The sequence below is a fragment of the Chinchilla lanigera genome, unplaced genomic scaffold (genome assembly GCF_000276665.1).
Source record: "Chinchilla lanigera isolate Chin_1 unplaced genomic scaffold, ChiLan1.0 scaffold00043, whole genome shotgun sequence".
NCBI lineage: Eukaryota > Metazoa > Chordata > Mammalia > Rodentia > Chinchillidae > Chinchilla > Chinchilla lanigera.
Window position 1 is genome coordinate 1,381,133 of NW_004955444.1, and position 19,314 is coordinate 1,400,446.

At 43.0% G+C, this 19,314-nt stretch overlaps 1 protein-coding gene across 1 annotated transcript in view; it reads left to right on the forward strand.

Annotated features, from left to right (window-relative positions):
* Mrps28 (mitochondrial ribosomal protein S28) overlaps positions 1-6,726 on the forward strand; it is a gene marked incomplete at its 5' end in the record, with an annotated part of 94,152 nt that extends 87,426 nt beyond the window's left edge. Inside the window, 1 exon segment of the mRNA XM_013518181.1 lies at positions 6,440-6,726. Coding sequence (XP_013373635.1) covers positions 6,440-6,623 — 184 coding nt within the window.
* Between the last annotated feature and the right edge of the window lie 12,588 nt (positions 6,727-19,314).

A 19,314-nucleotide genomic window follows, 5' to 3' on the forward strand; every position in this document is an offset into this window, starting at 1 on the left:
TGGGCTCTTATTGCATGGAGAATTGTTTTCTATCCTTTGACTTTCAGCCTATGGATTTCCTTTGGGTAAAATGTGTTTCCTGTATACAGCGTATCATTGGATTTTGTTTCTTAATTCACTCTGCCAGTCTGTTTCTTTCGACTGGTGAATTAAGGCCATTTACATTTATGGGTATAACTGATATGTGCTGGCTTATCACTGTCATATTTTTTTACTTGCTGTTGGTTTCCTACTTTTTCTACCCGTTTAATTGCTTGCTGTGCTTGAGGGTTCCTTTCTGTTGTTGTTCTTGAAATTGTGGTCATTTTTTTCTCTGTCTAGAATATCTTTTAGTATTCTTTATAAGGATGGTTTGGCACTCATGAAGTTCTTCAGTTGTTCTTTGTCATGGAAATATTTTATTCCTCTGTTGAATTTGAAGGATAGTTTGGCAGGATACATCCATCTTGGTTGGAAGCTGTTTCGTCTCAGAACCTGTAATACTTCGCTCCATGCTCTTCTCGATTGGATGGGTTGTGTTGAGAAATCTGCCATGATTCTGATGGGCTTTCCTTTATAGGTGATCTATTTCTTTTCTCTAGCAGCTTTTAATATTCTGTTCTTTTGCTGGAGATCTGGGATCATGATTATTACATGTCTAGGTGTAGTTTTATTTTGGTTATGACTAGTTGGAGTTCTATATGCCTCATTTACCTGTATATCAGATTCTGTATCCATGTTTGGGAAATTTTCTGCTATTATTTCTGCAAATACTCTTTTTATTGTTGGGTGACAATATTATTTCTGCAGATACTCTTCTTATTGTCAGTTGTGTTGCCTCCTGCTGTTTATTGACTCCTATTATTCTTACGTTATTCCTCTTTGCCTCACCTTGCAGCTGTTGAATTGATTTTTTCCTGGTTCCTTGTTGATTTTAAGAGATCCTTTCCTTCATGACTGTGAGCTGCCATACTGTCTTTAAGATCTGAAATTCTATCTTCGGCTTCATTCAAGCAGTTTTGGCTGCTTTCAAGGGAAGCTTTGATTTCCTGGATGTCTCTTTGAATCTGTTTCATGCGTTCTAGTTCATTTCTGTATTGTTCTTTTAACGTTTCTGTTCATTGCCTATGTTCATTTTTTTTTTATATATATTTCTTCTTTATATGTGCTGAGCAGTTCTTTCATTATTATTATCATTTCATTTTTTTGCCTGAGAGATTATTTCTGATCTAATCTCTTCTATGGCCTGATGGAGTTGTTTCTTTACTTCCATTACAATCATTTCAGCAATTTCAGGTGTGTGTTTACCACGTTCTCCTCTGTCAATGTCTTCTGGACTTGTTCTGAGTGGGGTGGAGTTCTAAGATTGTGTTTTAGTCCCTTTGTCTTGTCATGTTTGATGCTGGAGGCAGAATGCTCAGTCTCCCTCTTCCCTGGCAGCTTAACCAAGGTTGCTAGTGTCCCTAGTTTTCCTGGTGGTCAGGCCTGCTCTTCAGTGACTGCTGAGATGTGCTGCTTAGTCTGGGGTCTTCCAGCAGATGGTGAAGTGCACCTAGTTCCTGTAGGTCTCAGACATGAACTATGATGTCAGCCGATGGCAGACTGTCAGATCCAGTGTCCCCTGACAGCTCAGGGCACGAGTATGACCCAGAAGTGGGCTGCACTGGTGGCGCAATCATGGACCAGTGATCCTGTGTCCCCAGGCAGTTCAGGGCTCAGGCAGAACCCAGACAGGAATCACAGGGTCAACAGTTCGTGGCCCACCTGATTCCGTGTCTCCAGGCAGCTCGGGGTGTGCACAGGAGCCAGACGCAGGCTGCACTGGCAGAGATCTCGGACTGCCTGTCTCTGTGACCTCCAGGAGGTGAGGGCATAAGTGAAGCCCAGACATGAACCATGGTGCCAGCAGTTCATGGACCACCTGCTCTAGGGGCACGTGCCTGGCAGGCCCAGACACAAACCCCCATGTTAGCAGTCCTTGGGCCTTCTGGGTCAGGATCTCCTGTCTGCACCAGTGCATGGAAGGTGGAGACTCCCCAACTAATTTTTAGAAACCTGACCTTTATGGTAGGAATATTTAAAACTGTGGGCCCACCCAGCCTCCTAAGATACCGTCTAAAGTCTGTTCTTTTCTTGGATACATTTTACTGATTTATCTTTTTTCTATACTTTTTATTTGACAGTATAATGCTGCTATAGGCCTAATTCTTTTAACACCTGCCTTTATTCATTCCTAATAAGGCTGGGTTTAAGAATGCAGGGATAATCAAAGAAAGTTTTCTTGCTTATATATATTGTGGACTTTTTTCTTATTTTCACTAGAAAATAAGGCTGTAATGGAAATCAACCAACATTGAGCAAGGACCCAGTGAGCCATGAAATCCTGGTTTTTCTCAAGAAGCGCTCAAATAGCAAAACTTACAAAGTGATGGTATTCTGTAGATGAAATGAGAAACATTTCTCTTAAGAAAGACTAACAGGTGTAAAGTTCAGAGCAGTGCTAATTTTTGATGTTCCTGGATGACTTTCAAGTAATCTGTGAACCCCTGAAACTAGCAGAATTGTTTGTGGACATTTTTCCTTACTTTAGAAGAGAGTGCATTCTGATAATCAAACAAAGAGGCATATTGAGTTTAAAAGGAATAATAAGACCTCATTATAGAAAGAAGGCAGAGGAGACAGATTTGAGTCTGTAAAAGATAGTTGATTAGGTTAGAAGTTAATTCTTCTATTGAAATACAGTAGTGAGTTTTTAAAGAAGCTGAAAGATGTTTTTTGGAAGAACAAATAATGAACCTGTAGGAATTATTAACTGTCCCTTCCAAGAAATAATATGTGCAAAAAAAATACAAGTAGGTTCATAAAAGCTTAGCTCTCTTGCTTTCTCAAGGGTTAGGAAGTGAGAGTGGGAGGAGGTAGGAGTAAGCCGGTTTGCCTGCCCTCAGCCTCCCTCCAGCCACTGTCAGGGTGAGCCCTAGAGATGAGTCGCTGCCCCTTCTGTGGTGTCAGGATATGCTCCCCTCGTTCCCAGTTCTGTTGGGATAGTGCTGGGAAATGGGTTGTTAACTACGTAGTTCTATTACATGTACTTACGTTGTTCAGCGTTAGCTTGCCTCATACCCTCAAAAGAATTTCAACATTCATTTCAAAAGAAATATTCATTTTTATAAAACATTGATATTTTAAGAGGAGAATGTTTGTATCATTAAAGTAAGATTTAAATCAAAGCAAAATACTGTCAGACCCATCCTCCATCTTTGTATGCGAGTCTCTTCTTGAAGTAATTATAAGCGGAATTATTAGGACTGTGGGAGCTCTTGTGCTCTGCGTCGTGCCCAAAGTGGAGTATCAGGTGTCACTGAGTTTCTTTTGATGATGATTGATGACAAGAGCTAATGTTTATTGAGACTTTGTAAAAGGATGCGACTCACAACCCTAGGAGATAGGTGCTGTTAATAGTCTCCCTCACACGAAGAAACGGAAACAGATGCCCTGCTCGACTCAGTGCTGCGCATGTAGAAGGGGCAGAGCTGGGCCCTGGACCTAGTCGTCCGGCCCCCGGGGCCACGCTCAGTGACTGCTTCGCCTCTTCTGCACTTTCACCTCGACTGAAATCATTGAATAAAGCGGTGTCTACAGGCTGAGGAACAGTCCGGGAGAGGCTTGAGTCTTATTATATGGAACAATGGAAACTAAATGAGAAGGCATGAGCAACTGAAGTGGTTATCAAAGACCCCACAGTACTGAAGGTTCACCTGACGGTGGCAGGGTGGAGTTCTCAGAAATACTGCACGAGTCAACCTCTTTCTTTCCCTCTCTCTAGTAAAGTGTTCCCGAGGTACGGCAAGGGTGAACCCCCCATCTGCTGGATGGCTTCGGCTCTCTGTGCAGGGCGAGTATGCGCGCTTTCCCTGTCCTGGATCTCCCAGAAGGACAGGCGCAGGAGAGGCCACCCTGCTGTAGGCCGTCGGGGCTGTGCCAAGGAGCTGGCTTTTTCAGGTGCATTTCTCTGCTGTATGGTGCCGCTGCCTGCCTTTCTCTCTCTCTGAGTGACACCCTAGAAGACTGCTTCACTAGTTACAAGAGACCCTTGTTACTCTCGAAGGTTATTCATGGTGGCCTCACATTCTGTCCGCAGCCCCCATTTTACCGGCTCTTGGTGTTCATTTGTGTGTTCTGTCCTCCTTACTTGATTATGCACAGTAAAGGTGAAGTGGCCCCATTTTCTCAAGTGCTCATCAGTGAACCCCCTTGAAATTTTTCAAAAAGGTAGATTCCCAGGACCCACCCCAGATTTGCCAGATCGCCAACTTGTATAGAAGTAGCTACAGTACAAAGTTGTAAAAATACAATAAAATAAAATTTTTTGTGGGGGTGTTGCTATTGTTTTGCAGTGCTGGGAATTGAACCCAGGGCCGCCTGCTTGCTGGTAGGCGCTCGACCACTGAGCTACATCCCCAGCCCTGCAAATAAGTTTCTTAAAGGTAGAAGCAGTTACTTACAGAGACCTAAAGTTAGAGAACCCTCTAGAGGACTTTTGTTCAGCGCACAGCATACTCATTTGGGTGGTCATTCAGCCACAGAAAGGCATGTAGTTTGCTTGTCGTTTCCTTTAGCAGCTCACGGGGACAATTTCTAGAGCTTTCATAATTTATAGAAATGAAGGCATATTATTAATGGCTACTATACTTTAAAATGGGGATAGAGTTTTACCTTCCATAAATTTCCGTCTGCCCGGGGCTCTCAGGTGCTTCTGTCTAACGTTTTAAATTGGAGACTGAACCATATACACTGAGCTGAATAACAACCGTGCATTCAGTCTCCTTCTCAGTGTTGGTGTGCGCAGAGCTTGTCTCAGGCGTTAGTGATGCTTTCGATTCTTTTTGTTTAAAAACATCACTGTTTTCATCTTGATGGTTAGTGTACAGTGTGACCAGGGGTAATATTCCTCAAAATAAGTAAAAGGAAATAGATTGACAAGTTTGAACAAGGGCAAAGAGGAAAAATAAATTAACTATTGTTTGTAGGCATTGCCATGCCCGTTTTAGAGAGATTAAGTAGATGTACTATTCCAGAGGCAAGGAAATAGAGATAGTAGGTCATCCGTGACCTGGTGGCTTTTATCAGCGAGTGTCATGTTAACTTACTGACAGTGATGGAGGATTTGGTGCATTGGTTCTGGAAGGTGCCGACTAAAATACAACTCAGTGTTGTACCTTACAAAGTGTACGGTCTCTTGAGGAATGAAACGTTCACACAGGTAACCAGCCAGGATGTGGAGGGCAGTAACGTGTGCACGTGCTTCACCGTGCACTTCCTTGTGCTTGCCAGGCAGGCGCTGTGCTGCTGAGCTGTATTCCCAGCCCTGCACTTTCGATGTTACCTCATTTAACCTTCACTGCAAAGTGGCTGCTCATAAAAACGAGGAAAGTCTGGTTCAGAGAGATCGCAGTACTGAAGGCTGCTCCCCTAGTGAGCGGCAGGGCTCAGGTCTGCACGGGGGTGTGTGTTCATGGCAGCTCGAAAGGGTCAGCAGTGCTCAGAAGGGCCAGGCATGCTGGCAGCAGAAGCGGAGGATCAGAAAGGTGTGTGAGAACGGGCACTGGGCCATTTCCTGAAGCACGCGCACCAAGAAGATTGTGCAGGTCTCACCTTTAGCTGGGGATGAGGAGACGCAAAGGGCTGAGTTCAAGAATTACCTGTCTTGGGGGCTGGGGATTTAGCTCAGTGGCAAAGTGCCTGCCTGGCAAGCACAAGGTTGTGAGTTCGGTTCCCGGTACCGGAGAAAAACCAAAAAAAAAAAAAGAATTACCTGTCTTTAGATTTTAATTTTAGAAAGAAAAAAAGTTAGGAAACTTTTCCCCCTTGATACTCTGACTTTAAAAATGAATGACATGTTAAGTGCCAGAGCTAGGTGTGGTAGTGCACACCTGTAATCCTAGCTATCTGGGAGGCTAAGGCACGAGGATCACAAGTTCAAAGCCCACCCTGGGCAATTCAGCTGCTTAGCGAGACCCTGTCTAAAAATAAAGGGTTGGAAATATAGCTCAATGTGAAAACCCTGGGTGCAGTCTCCACTACTGCAGAATAAAAGCCTTTTTTTGGAGAGAGGGTTTCGCTATGCAGTTCAGGCTGGCCTTGAACTCACTTTGTAGCCTAGGCTGGCCTCAAATTCATAGTGACCCTCCTGTCTCAGCCTCCTGAATTCTGGGATTACACTCGTGCACCACCATGCCCAGCTAAAGCCATTTTTAAGAACTGATTTGTTTGTAATACGTTTTTATTGTGGTTATAATGGTTAAAAGTAACTTTAAAATGAGAATTCTGATAACACAAAAGTGTTCATTTCTTCAAATCAAGCCAACTCAAATTAAAATTAGAATATGGATTTCATTTTAAAGTAGCTCATGTTATGATATGCAGAATTAATGGAAGTTTATTTTTTTCTTCCACTGTTCAGGAAATACCAGAAAGGAACGAGAGTCCGGCTGCGGCTCTTAGATCTTGAGCTCACTTCTAGGTTCCTGGGAGCAACCACAGACACGACCATCCTGGAGGCCAACGCAGTTCTCTTAGGACTCCAGGACAGCAGAGCCACCAAACCTAAAGAGGAACGTCCCGAAGAAGAAGTGAAGTTTGCTTAGTGCATTCACTCCTTTGTGGAGCGCAGATTTTCAGCAGGAATGTGACTAGAAAATTGTGCATAAACGATTGAAGAGGATGTAATAAATGAAAACTGTAATTGTAGTGCTTGTTAGAATTTCTTTCAGCTTCCCACCACCTCAGTTTTTCCTTTGCTCGGGATAATGTGGAGTAAAGAGTGCTGCAAACCCCGTCACTCGGTCAGTGCGCTGAGCGACCCCAGCTCCTGTGCATCGGTCTTTGGCAGCCCACCTCTGCTCTGGCGCGTCCTTTGCAGTCCTCTGTTTGCAGCACCTCCAGCTGCCTTCAGCCTGGAGGAAGGCCTCAGGGCCCAGTATCTCCTTCAAATATCTATTCTGTTAGTTTGTTATTGCTATGTTTGCGATGTGTAAGAGTTACATTCATTTTGGGGAAGTCGTACCTTGGTTCACGAACTTCATCCTTTCCACGATTCATGGTATTGCTTACAGTATGGTTGCAACCGGAGTTGTGAAGCAAAGTCTGCAACCGGAATTGTGGAAAGAATGAAGTTCATGAACCGAGGCACCACGTACTAATGAAGAAACAAATGGGAGTATTGACTACCACTACCCTGCTGCCAGTGCACGGTAGTCATACCACCTGTTGTTCATTACCTGTTGCTAAGTGACCAAGCATCTCCAAAATTTAGTAACTCCTGAGCTCATAGTCCTGATTCAGGGCTGTCACAGACCCTCCTCCAGGTTGTCCACTGCAGCCTGAGTCTCGCCCGAGGTTCGGCTGTGAAGCATCTCCCAGACTCACCTTGGTGTTCGGGAGGCTTCGGTTCCCTGAGGCCTTTCAGACGGAGGGCTTCAGTCCCTTGCTTCTGGGGCTTTGGCTGGAAGTCATCTTCAGTTCCTTGCCCTGTGAGCCTCCTCAGATGGCACCTTCCTTTATCAGAACCAGGGCAGACAGGCAGGAGGAGGCGCATCTTAAGAAACCTGATCAAGGAAGGTGCACCTCAACAGGGCAATATTCTGTTGGTTAAATCAAATTACTGAAGGGAAAGGATAATGCAAAGCCACAAACAGTAGGAAGTGAGGCCCACTGGGGGCTGTTAGAAGCTGTCTACCACAGCAGGTAGGAAGCTGGTGATTTTCTGTTCGGTTCATAGCACTTAGAGCAGAGTAGCAGGATCTGCACCTAATACAGATCACAAGATCATGGACTTTGGGCGAGTATCATGATTTGATAAGGCTTTGGGAATGGGCCTCACAGGATGAGTGAGTTTTACAGATAGGAGGGTTATAAGTGGGTTTGACCAGGAGGATAACTACAGTAGATTGAATGATCTGCACTAACACTTCATCCTTCTGTAACAGAGCCCTTACTGCGGTCTCATAGTAGGTAGAGTAGGTTCCTTGCCACTGTGGGACTTACTGTTTCTACAGTTGGTATAAGCTAAGGTTATAAAAAGTTCCAGAAAGATTTAGATGAATCTGTGAACGGTAAGCCCAGATTTGAGTATTAAAGGAAACCAGGGAGTTTGAAATACATCCCAAGACTTCTGAGGCTGACATTAGTGGAGGACTATGAAACCTTGAAGCCACAGGCCGGTTAGACTGTCAGGGTGACCTAGTATTGCGTTTCTTATATTCATATCATTTGGTTTTTAAAGATAAACACACATTTTAGCATGAATTCCTAAGGGAAACATGTAGTTTATTTGAAAAGACTGTAACTTTCCCCCCATGTTTCTTTTAAACTAATTACAAAGAACTCAGAGATACCCTGACCCAAAGGAGATAGGACAAGGAAAAATCTATGAAAGAATGTGTCTTATTTCAAGCTCTCAGACCTGTACTCTGTGTGGGATTTTGAACACAGAATGCTAATCTCCAGGTAAGGAATTACATGGACCCTGAAATCATCCTATGAACAGATGAAATCTTTCAAAACCAAAAAGTGGCTCAGATTACTACCATTTGCCTCACAAAATTGCCTGCCTGAAAAAACAATCCAACTGTTTTACCCTACTCTATAAGTCTCAAATCATTATGGTTTGGGAAAAATGCACATGAGGCTATGATAGCAATAATTAGTTCAAATGAATGAATAAAAGAAAGCAAGATACTGTGTTTTTTCCAGGCAACATTTAAATGCAGAAGCTTTCATTTTAGATGTAGTCAATACCGCAGAAGCCAGTAGATAAAAATGATGTCCCAGCTCCCAAAACCACACCGAAAGGAGTGGGAGTTCTACCAGTCAGGCAAAGATTGTGGGGATACTGGAGCCCTCTTGGTTGGAAATAATGGTATGTCTGAGTTATGTTCCTACATGACAATCTTAGATGTGTTTAGTGATGTCCAATATTCCAGTAAGTTTCCAAAACAGATGACAATTGAAAGTAATCCCATGCCTGTAATTGTCTTTTTTCAAGCAGTCTGCTCCGTCAGTCTTCTCAGTCTCCGGTAACATTCCTTTTCCATTTACACTCTGCTGCAGGTGTTACCAAATTTGCAGTGTCTAAGGAAAAGCCCTGGAGTATCTGCAAGTGGATATGATCATCAGCCCCCAAGTATTTTAATTTAAATGCTACTTGATAGGCATGGAGCGAGAACTAGAAAAACCAGAAAAGGTAGTATTTCACAGAGAACAAAAAGGAGAGTGAATGTAAAGTTGAGTCCTCTAGTAAGCCAGAAATTAAAGCCTTATTTGTGTGAGATGAATTAGCTCCACCATGGTTATCTTCTAAACAATTTTCCAAGACTGCCTACAGCGCTGGAAGCAGTGTAGGGTGGATGTGGGCTGGATGGCCACTTGAGAAGCTTCGTAATGTGCAAGACTACAAAGCTTCCATGGTTATTCAAGAGACAGATAGAAAACTCTCCTGCAGCTAAAATTCCCCACAGGAGGAGGATTGGTTTTAAGTGCTTCCATCCTGCCCCAAGCAGAGAAGTGTCTGCTTTCCCCGGGGTGTTTCCTTAGCAACACCTTCAGTTTATCAGGAGGCTCCAAGCCAGCCCAGGAAAGTGAGGCTGGGAGAAAGTTAGGTGTCCTCTCCCACCTGTGGAAGGGCCTGTTTGTCAAGTTCATTCCCTGTCCAGTGCCTTTCTGCTCCCTGTGAAAGATAGATGGACAGCCACAGAAGGATCGCTCTTGTCTGGGGCCTGAACACGGCATGCCTATCGGCACAAAGCACCGCTATGTTTGCATCTATGGAACAAACGCATAGAGAAGCGTGGGTCATTTTCCCATGTTCTCTGCCCCACAGCCTCATCTGTGGGGTCTCATGTCTGTCTGCCTTCACCACAAAATCTGCACGGCCAAGTTGCCCCATATCCCTTATGCTGTTTCCCCACTGTCCGCTTCCTCCCTGTCGTCATCTCCCCATCTACAGAAGTGCTACCTCAGACGCCTTCGCAGGTGTAGATCAGACGTAGTGTCTCAGTCCCACAATTGTGGGACTATCTAAAACAAAGAATCTTTTTTTTGCAATTTCTAATGGCATGTTAATATAGTAGTTTTTAGGACAGCTCTTCATTGGTCAAGAGCACTGTAAGCTCCTGATTGATTAGAAAGAGAAAAATTCCAGTACCCAGGGGATATGTAAAATGTCTACCCAACCAAATCTTGCCTATAAAACTAAAACGCATTATTCATTCTCCTGACCTTAAACATTTCCTGCTTTTAAAAATAGAGAATACTAAACAGGATTTAGAGTTTTCCTGATGACTCAGGGCCACCATTGTAGAAAATAATTTCATAATGATGTGATTTCCCAGGGATTGTAAAGGCAGGTAGAGTAGCTAGTGCTTACCAGTTGGCCCAGATCACCATAGTCTTTGAAGTCCTTACTTGTTTCCTTCGATCTCCCTTACCACTGGCTGATTCTTTATCCTTGTGCCAGAGTACCTGCTTGTGGTGATCCCTGTGTGGGTCCAACTGCTTGCTCACTCTCACTGAAGGATTTTTTGCCTATGTACTCAATGATTCTCAGTAAACATCTTTCAGTTCTTCTGTTTGCTTAACATTTTTCCATCCATTTTCTCTGTTGTCAACTGTCATTTTTATTGGAATTACTATGCTTTTCTGTTTCCGATTTACATATTTGTGTTATGGTAGTCTGGAAGAGAATCCAAAGACAATTTTGTAGAACGATGCATGAATTTTGAGGCCTCTGTTTTGAGGAAACTTGCATGAATTTTGAGCCTCTCTTTTCTATTTCAAAGCCTTTTATGACCTAGTTCCAGACCCACAGCCTAGTTTCAGACATTGGAAGTTGTTAATTTAATTTCAGAGATAGACTGGTTTTAGAAAACTTGGTAATAGAAAGGTTTTAAAAAAGAATAAAACTAATAAAATAACGAACATTTTAAAGATAAACTTTAATAATACAATCACCTAGACCTTAAGTATTTAAATAAATGAATTGACAGGTAGTTGAATTAATAGATTATTTCTTCTTTGAGGTACTTAGTAAACTAAGTTAAACTAAATTAGTTCTTTATAGACCCATCTCCAAGGGAGTTATTATAAACTTCCTTAATACACTATAGAAGCTTCAAAAACAGGGATTGGGTTTAGTCATTTTTCTATTTTCTTTTTGCCAATATAGTGTGGTAAACAGAAAAAACATTAATATTTGTTCCATGTACTTTAACTGATTAATTGACCATTATTCTATAAGATTCTTTGTCACTAGGGAAAGGTAAAATGTTCCGCAAACTCTGATTTCCAGATAGGAGGTGGACATTTTGAACTTGGCGATTGCTGTAGATAATCTCCAGGATCAGGTTACTTTCATGCCTCTCCTCCACGGTCCCCTCGCCGCAGCTCCTTACTCTGCCACCACCCATGCTTCCTGAGTAAGTGATCTTTCACCACATTTTGTTTGGGAGGCTTTAAACAGAAGCTAAGAGGTTAGGTTACACTGGCAGATTTTGTATATCCAGTTTTCAAGTATTTGTCTCAGGCTGGTTCACGTCTCCTTGTAAGGATGTAGCAAAAAGCTAGTTCAAGGCCTCGGTCTCCATGTCTGGCATTTTGCAGGCCTGTGGGGTAAGGGCAGAGGAAGTGACCATGCTAGTGACTGAAGCGCGGGTCTGGCCACCTGTACTCTTGTACTTTTCTGTTGGCACGAGCAGTAGAGTGCCACCAGCAGAGGGTTCCTGGTGCCTACAGCTGTGGGGAGTTCGTGGGGACTGCAGAGGGGGACACAGATTCCATTCTCTGTGTGAGTGCCCCAGTCCTTTCAGGAACTGCTTGCAGATCTTAGAGACTTGCGGTGCCCTCGCTTTTTTGCTTGACTCCCTCTCTTCCATCACTCACAGATGTTATTTCCCCGTGTGCTGACAGGCACAGGAAGCTACGCATTCGGTCCCTGTTTAATCCCACACGAAGTGCACAGGGGGGCCCTTAATCAAATTTGTTCCCACAAGGAGATAATCTCTGCTCCTTGGCTTGAGAACTACCCCCGGTCCCATTGTCCTAGTGATGGCTCCTGAGGCTTTGTTCCTGAGGCTTTGCTCCGCGCATGCGCCCAGAACACCTTCCCTCCGGAGAGAACAGCACCCTGCGCTCCCGCGGTGAGGCTTTCACGACTTCATCTGTTTCTTCTGGCCCGAGGCCCACAGATGTTACAGAAACTGCTGTAACTCGTAAAATACTTCTACTGTCCACCTGGAGATGAACACTGAAGCAACGTAAGGTGGAAAGAAGGCCACCGAGATCCACCGTCAAACCTGGCGCAGCCTTCTGATACACGTCTTCCTGGAGAGGAGGACTTCGGACAGACTCATAGAATTGCTCTGTGCTGTGTCCACTCCAAGTTGGAGTTAAAGCAGCAGTAACAGTAGCCAAAATTTTAAATGATCATGTATACTTTATCGGCACTGATACTAAGCTGCAGGCTGAGGCCTACTAATTTTTTCTAGTGTCATGTTCAGTTTTTTGAGTCTGATTCACCAGGAAGTAGATAGATGGGTCACAGCATACTTTGTTTTTATGGGTTTGAAAGACTTAACTCTGAGGTCATAACTTTTTTTTTTCTCTTTTTGACACAAGGTCTATGTAGTTCAAGCTGGCTTTGAACTCACAGGCACCCTCCTGCCTCAGCCTCTCAAAATGCTAAGATTATAGATGTGTACCACCATGTGTGGCTATAACTTCTTGATAAATAGTCTGGCTACATCAGGCTTTTTGTTAATATTTATTTATTTATGTTATTATTTATTTATTTTGTTATTATTTATTTATTTTGTTTTGCTGCACTGGGTGTCAAACCCAGGGCCTCATGCATGCCAGACAAAGCGCTCCTATCACAGAACCTCCCAGCCCAGTTTTCTAAGTTGTTTTTCAATGTTTTTCAATGGACTGGTACTCAAAAGTATTCTTATCCCTCTCAGAGGCAATATCTCCTCTCCAAATCTAAACATCAAAAATATGTAGGTGTACAGTTCTCTGCTTTAGGTTTATTAATTCTATGTCTCTGATACTTTCTGATCAATTTCTTTATGATATATTACCTCTGTGGTGGACAATTTGCCAGTAACCTTTAAAAATTCTTGTCTAAAAGTCACTCAGAAATATTACCAATTCTTAAAAGCCTTAAAATTTTTCTCACAAATACTTTTAGTACTTTTAAGTTTACATTAAAAGTCAAGAAATAAATAATATTTTCTCTTAAAAAGGCAAATATCCATTGAATGATGAGTAAGGGATAAGATTTTTATTCCCATACAATGTACCTATAAATTGGTTTTACTTAGTAATTTAAAATACTATTACTTTATTTAGGGTTTATATCCTAATTCCAGTAGAAAATGAATCAATTTATAAAGTTACTACCTAGAATTAACTGCTGAGTCAGAGTTGTATGTAACATTCATTAGAAATCCTTTTACCTGATAATCTCGAGCAAAATACCCAAATAGTCCAGAACCCTGGTCTCTGGCTGATTTATTATTAAGGCCACTCAGTGTGTAGCTCTACCTGGAAATGCAGCTTTCAGCTGGCCCTTTCCTCCCCTCTCTCTGACCCACTTCCTGCATTTATGTCTTTGAAGCCCCAGACAGTGTAGATTAATGAGACTTCCAGATAGGCAGTCATTTATGGGCATTTCCAATGTAGTAGGTGCATAAAGAAGAGAGTAAGCAGTAAACAATAGCATACTTCTCAAGCAGGTTATCTTTGTTACTTTTCTCTCATTGCTGAGACAAAGTACCTGATACCCAAAGTTAAAGGGGGGAAGGTCTATTTAGCTTATAGTTTGTAAAGGCTTCAGTCCATAATTGACTGGCTCCAATGCAGGGTGGTATGGCAGACGGGCATCACAGAGGAGAAACTGTTCATGGCAGGCAGAAGGTAGCAAAGCAAGCAAGAAGGATGACCACAGCTCTTTCTGTCCCTTATATCTTATCCAGGCTACCAGGATTAGGGCAGTGCCAAACCAATCAGTGGACTGATTTAGTGAGCATACACCCTTAATCGTAGCACCGCACCATGAATCAATCACACACTCTAGATCCAGCCACCTCTGAAAAAGCCCCACCTATGACCACATGAGGCTTTGGGGGGGACATCTAGACACAAGCCATAACAGGTGTTATATAGTCAAGTTTTCTTATGACTTATTAGATTTATTTCCAGTTTTGCTCATCTTTTCATTTCGGTTTGCATATATTCTAATAATCCAAAAGTGGCTTATCTATCTTCAATTCTTGCTTCAACTTTTTATAGAACCAGAAGCAAAATGGCACCATTCTTGAAAGCTAGATAACTTGGTGCTATATTCAAAGAAACAGAACCTTAAAAAAAAAAAAAATGGAAGAATGAATGAATAAGCCTTTATTTGAGAGCAAAGTATTACCACATCTAAATGCTCTCCAGATGCTTGCTTGGCCACCAGTGTAAACAGATACTTCCAGTCTGTATTTAGCTCTTCAAAATTCAGACCTTAAAAGAACTACGGAAGAAAGCATTCAGAGGTTCTCACCGTTACCCATGAATGACTGGCGTTTTTCTCTTGTTCAGAGTAACTAAGAAGAGTTAGAATCCAGCCTGTTGCTCCTCAGCACTTTTGATTGGCTGGAAATTAAAAAATTTGGCCCAGACTGCTCATTGGCACTTGTCAGCCCCGGACACATTCCTTCTGCCTAAAGGTTTACTGTGAGAAGTAATAACAAATAATAAGTAGAAAAGTGTGAAGAGTTCAATGAGCAGAATCTAGTAAGGGCACCATTTCAGATACTTTCTAAATTCTGTAGGCCCTTGGACTGAGAGCACTCCCCTCGGACTTTTCAGGAGGCTCCTTTCTAGCCAGCGTGGACATAGCGTTCTACCTTGCACTCTTCTCTTCAGGGATCAGGACACAGGCAGAGGCACAACTTGTACAGCCCCTCACCTCACAGAGCTTAATGTTCAGCAGGGAAACAAACACTATGCACACACCCTGAAAAAAAGAAACTGTGAGTGTCTGCATTTGGTAAAATTTGGGAAGAAGGGATTCTGTTTGCATAAGCATGTACCTCGGTTGCTTAATCCATTTTCCAGTGCTATAATGGAATACCTAAAACTGGGACATTTTTAAAGAAAAGAGGTTTACTTAGCTCATGGTTCTGGAGGCAGGAAAGTTCAAAATTGGGAGGCCACATCCAGCAGGGGCCTTGCCCTGCATCATAAAGCCAATGGCATCCCATAGTGGAGAGCATTCCACAGTGGTGAGCGGGCAGGTGTGGAAGAGACATATCAGTGGCTCCCTCCTTTATCAGAACCTAGTCTTGCAGTCCTATGAGAGAAGACTAGCTTACTCCAGAGAGAGGCCATTAATCTGTTCATGAGGGCTGCACCACCATGACTCACAAACCTGCTGACACTGCTACATTGAGGAAAGAAGCCTCCCTGTGAGTTTTGGTGGGGACAAACTTACTTGGTTTAGGTTGCAGGAGGCAGCAAAGAGATACCAGATAAACAGAGTTGGGGTAGTGGGAGAGGGCTTGCATCAAGACGGAGCCTGCCATCTGTGAAGACCCAAAGGCATGGAAGTTTGGCTGGTTGAAGAGATTGTGCAGAAGGGTCAGGGTCATCAGGAGGTGAATATTTTTTCAGATCAACAGTAACACTTTTTATAAATTTGAATCTTGACCAGGCGTGATGGTGTATGCCTGTAATCTCAGCACTTTGAAGGCTGAGGCAGGAAAATCACCATGAGTTTGAGGCCAGCCTGTGCTACATAAGTGAGTTCAAGGCCAGTCTGCACTAATGGTAAGACTCTGTCTCAACAACAACAACAAAAACTGAAACTTTGAATCTACATCTTTTAACGTAATAAAATTCTAAAAAAAAAAATCAATCGAGTCAACAAAATTATCACTTCATTAGTGTTGATCTAAAAATATCTGCAGCTGTGTTCATTAGGGATTGAGCAACATTGTGAAACAAAATGCACTGGAACCCGGGAAGCAACAGGAGGCTTCTTTCTTCCAAGCAACACGCAAAGGGCTAGCAGGGGCTGTTCGTTTGGTGGCTCCAGAGCACTCTGTGTCCCTTGGCCTGGCCCTCGTGACTGTAAAGTGGCTGCTTTGGCTCCAGCTCCAGTCACTCTCTTGCCTTTCCAGGCACAGGCAGGACACAAAAAGTAGGACTGATGTGTATATCAGGAAGCAATCCCAGAACTCGCCAGCAGGCTTCACATAAGTTTCTTTAGAGCAGTCACGTGGCTGTTCCAATTTGCTGAAGAGAGTTTTGTTGTTGTTGTTGCTGTTTAGGGTGGGCCTCAAAATTGGGATCTGCCAGTAAAAAAACGTGAGGATGCATGCAGGGATGAATGCTGCATTTTTGTCTTTGACTTCAATCTTTGCCTTGGAGACCAAATGTTTTTAGTCCTTTCTTGGTTATTTAACCAAGTCATTTGGGTGGTATAGAAAAAGCATTTCCACTCATGACTTTGGGGCCATTTTCACCAAATTCTATGACCCTGACGTACGTGCACAGGAGTCTGCTGAGACATTAAACGGACTTAAGCCAAATGAATCTTGTCCTTACGATAACACAGACTTATTTCCTTCAGGGTTGTGTCTTCTTCCACAAAACTGGAGCATCTGATCTGATTTGTGAGTCAGAGATCTGTCAGCTCTGTGAGGTTCCCCTGTGAAAAGGCAGAGAGCTATGTGCTGGCTTCTGTAGCTATATACTGTGGCTTGGGAGTAGAAAAACACCCCAAGAAATAAACTTTCTAAATGATTAATCAATTCAAGGTGCCATTTTCAGATCATCTATTGTAATTGTGAAATTCTAGATCAGCTTTTCACAGCGGTGTTTTCTGAAATCTTTGTTTACTTGAACATCGATGACTTCCAGGTTCAACTTGAGGAACCAAGGAAATGAGTGGGTATGAACAGTAGGAGGCATGAAGCAGCAAACTTGAATGGACGTATGTAGCACCATGGCTTACATCCTTGTGACCTCGTGCATTATTTTGGCCATGATGGTATATATAGTTCTTTGTGGGTTCTAGCACATGAAATCATGCCAACGGTGCTCCTTAAAAATGTATTCACATATGGTAGCCAGCCTACACGAAGCCCTCGGATTGTCTCCTTTCTGGTGTTTTCATTCTTAGGTAGCCCCCTCCCACAGTGCTGTCAAGGTTGGTCTATGTAAGCAATAGCATCAACTCTGTTAAAGAGGTCATAAAAGACATTATGGTTTCTACCTTACACTTTATTGGATCACTTTGGTTGTGGGGAGGAGCTAGCTTCTAGCAATGCATTAGAAACTCTCTAACAGCCCTGTGGAAAGAACCACATGATTGTAAAAAAAGCCTATTGCCAACATCTAGTGGAGAACCGAGGTCACCTGCCATTGGCCGTGTGTGTGTGTGTGTGTGTGTGTACCATCTTGGAAACAGGTCCTTAGGTTCCAGTTAAGTCGCTACAGGATACACGTCTGGGTCAACACTTTGACTGCAATATCCTGAGTGTACCTGAGCCAGTTTCCCTGGCTGCTTCTCATTCCTGACCACAGAAACTATGACATAATAAGTGTTCTTGGTTTTAAGACATGAAGTTATTGGATGATTTATTCTATAACTACAAATAACTAATAAATCATATACCCTTACTTTCTACCTTGGGCCACATAGATACTGAGGAAGGTTGGGTTGGCCCAAGCAATTGCACAGGTCAGGAAGTTAATGCTACTGAGGCTGCCTTTTCATCAATAGGAAGGAGCTGATGGATACAAGATCTTGCTTCCTATCTTTCAGTAGGGCAGTCCTGGAAGACATCAAGTAGCTTCCAGTGGTCCTACAAGAATTAGACCCTGTTTCCCACAGCAGAGTGTTTTCCCTTTTTGCTCTCTTATTCTCCTGATCTCTTCTCCGCCCTAGAACTGCCTCCCAGATATGTTCACATGTTAGGCTTTTCCTTTAGGGAAACCTGATCTCACAAGAGAGTATGTGCAAGTAGTATGTAGGGGAGAGACAAGACACAGGAATAACTTCTTTATAACAACTGCTCTCCTTTGAGAGTGCAAGGACTCACTCCTGGAGAGGGCATTAATCTACTCACGAGGGTTCTGCCCCGGTGACCCATCCACTTCCCACTAGACCCCATCTCCCAACACTGCCACGCTGAAAGAGTTTCAGCATGTGCTTTGGTGGGTACATCACCCATTCAAACCGTAACACTGAGTTGCTTGGTTGGATTGGCAGAGTCAGCAAAAGCCTCTATAGGAGATGTCAGGTGAGCTGGGGTGAGTGCTTCTTATTCCAAATGAAAATGTGAACATTTTACTTCCTGAAGGAGAGCCATAGTCTCAGCCTAGCTTATGTGGAATGTAGAAATAAGAAATTTATTTTGTTGGAGGACTTCTTTAGCAGAGCAAAATGTTCTCTTTTACTTCTCTTTCAATGGAAATGTTTTACATGTTGTCAGCTTTGAAAGCACCTAATGAGGCATCTACATGTCAAGGATTTTTATCAGCCTTCCCTCTTGACATTGGGAGAGAACAAAAGGGGGGTGCATATTGCATCCCTTGGTCCTCAAGACAGAAAACTCACTCAGTGTTGGCTGCTAAGTCCAGCCCCAGTTAAGAACTTCTTGACCGTGGCCTTGGTGTCCACAAAGCACCCTGCCCGCCAGCCTGCGCTATGGTCTTCCGGGACTGTCAGGGCTCCCTGGAGAAGAACTTTCTTCAGCACAGGAACTAAAACTTTTTCACCACGGGGAGGTATCATTCTTTGTCTGTGCTCCCACACAATAGTTTTATATAAGACATATTCTGAGGACAACACTAAAATAAGTTGTTTTGATTTTACTTCAGCTACAAAGCTCCAGGACAGTAGGAGAACAAGGCAAGTCTTTTAACAGGTGTTTTGGCTCGTGTGTCTTCTATTTAGTGAAATAAGTGTCTTCATGCACTAGCTTTTCTTTGTCTTAACTGAAGCTCTCTTTTGCATTAACCTATTTTTTTTTTTTTTTTTTTTTTTTTGGTTTTTCTCCAGTACTGGGAACCGAACTCACGACCTTGCGCTTGCCAGCCAGGCACTTTGCCGCTGAGCTAAATCCCCAGCCCCAACATTAACCTAATTTTATTAAAGTCTGAAGGATTTCTTTAAAGTCAGGGAGTATAAAGAATAAGGGTAGATAATGTCTGGGTTCCTTTGGCTGACACCATTCTTTACCTGCTGAGAGGTGGTTGACGGGGTACAGAGAGCTTCAGCACAAGTCC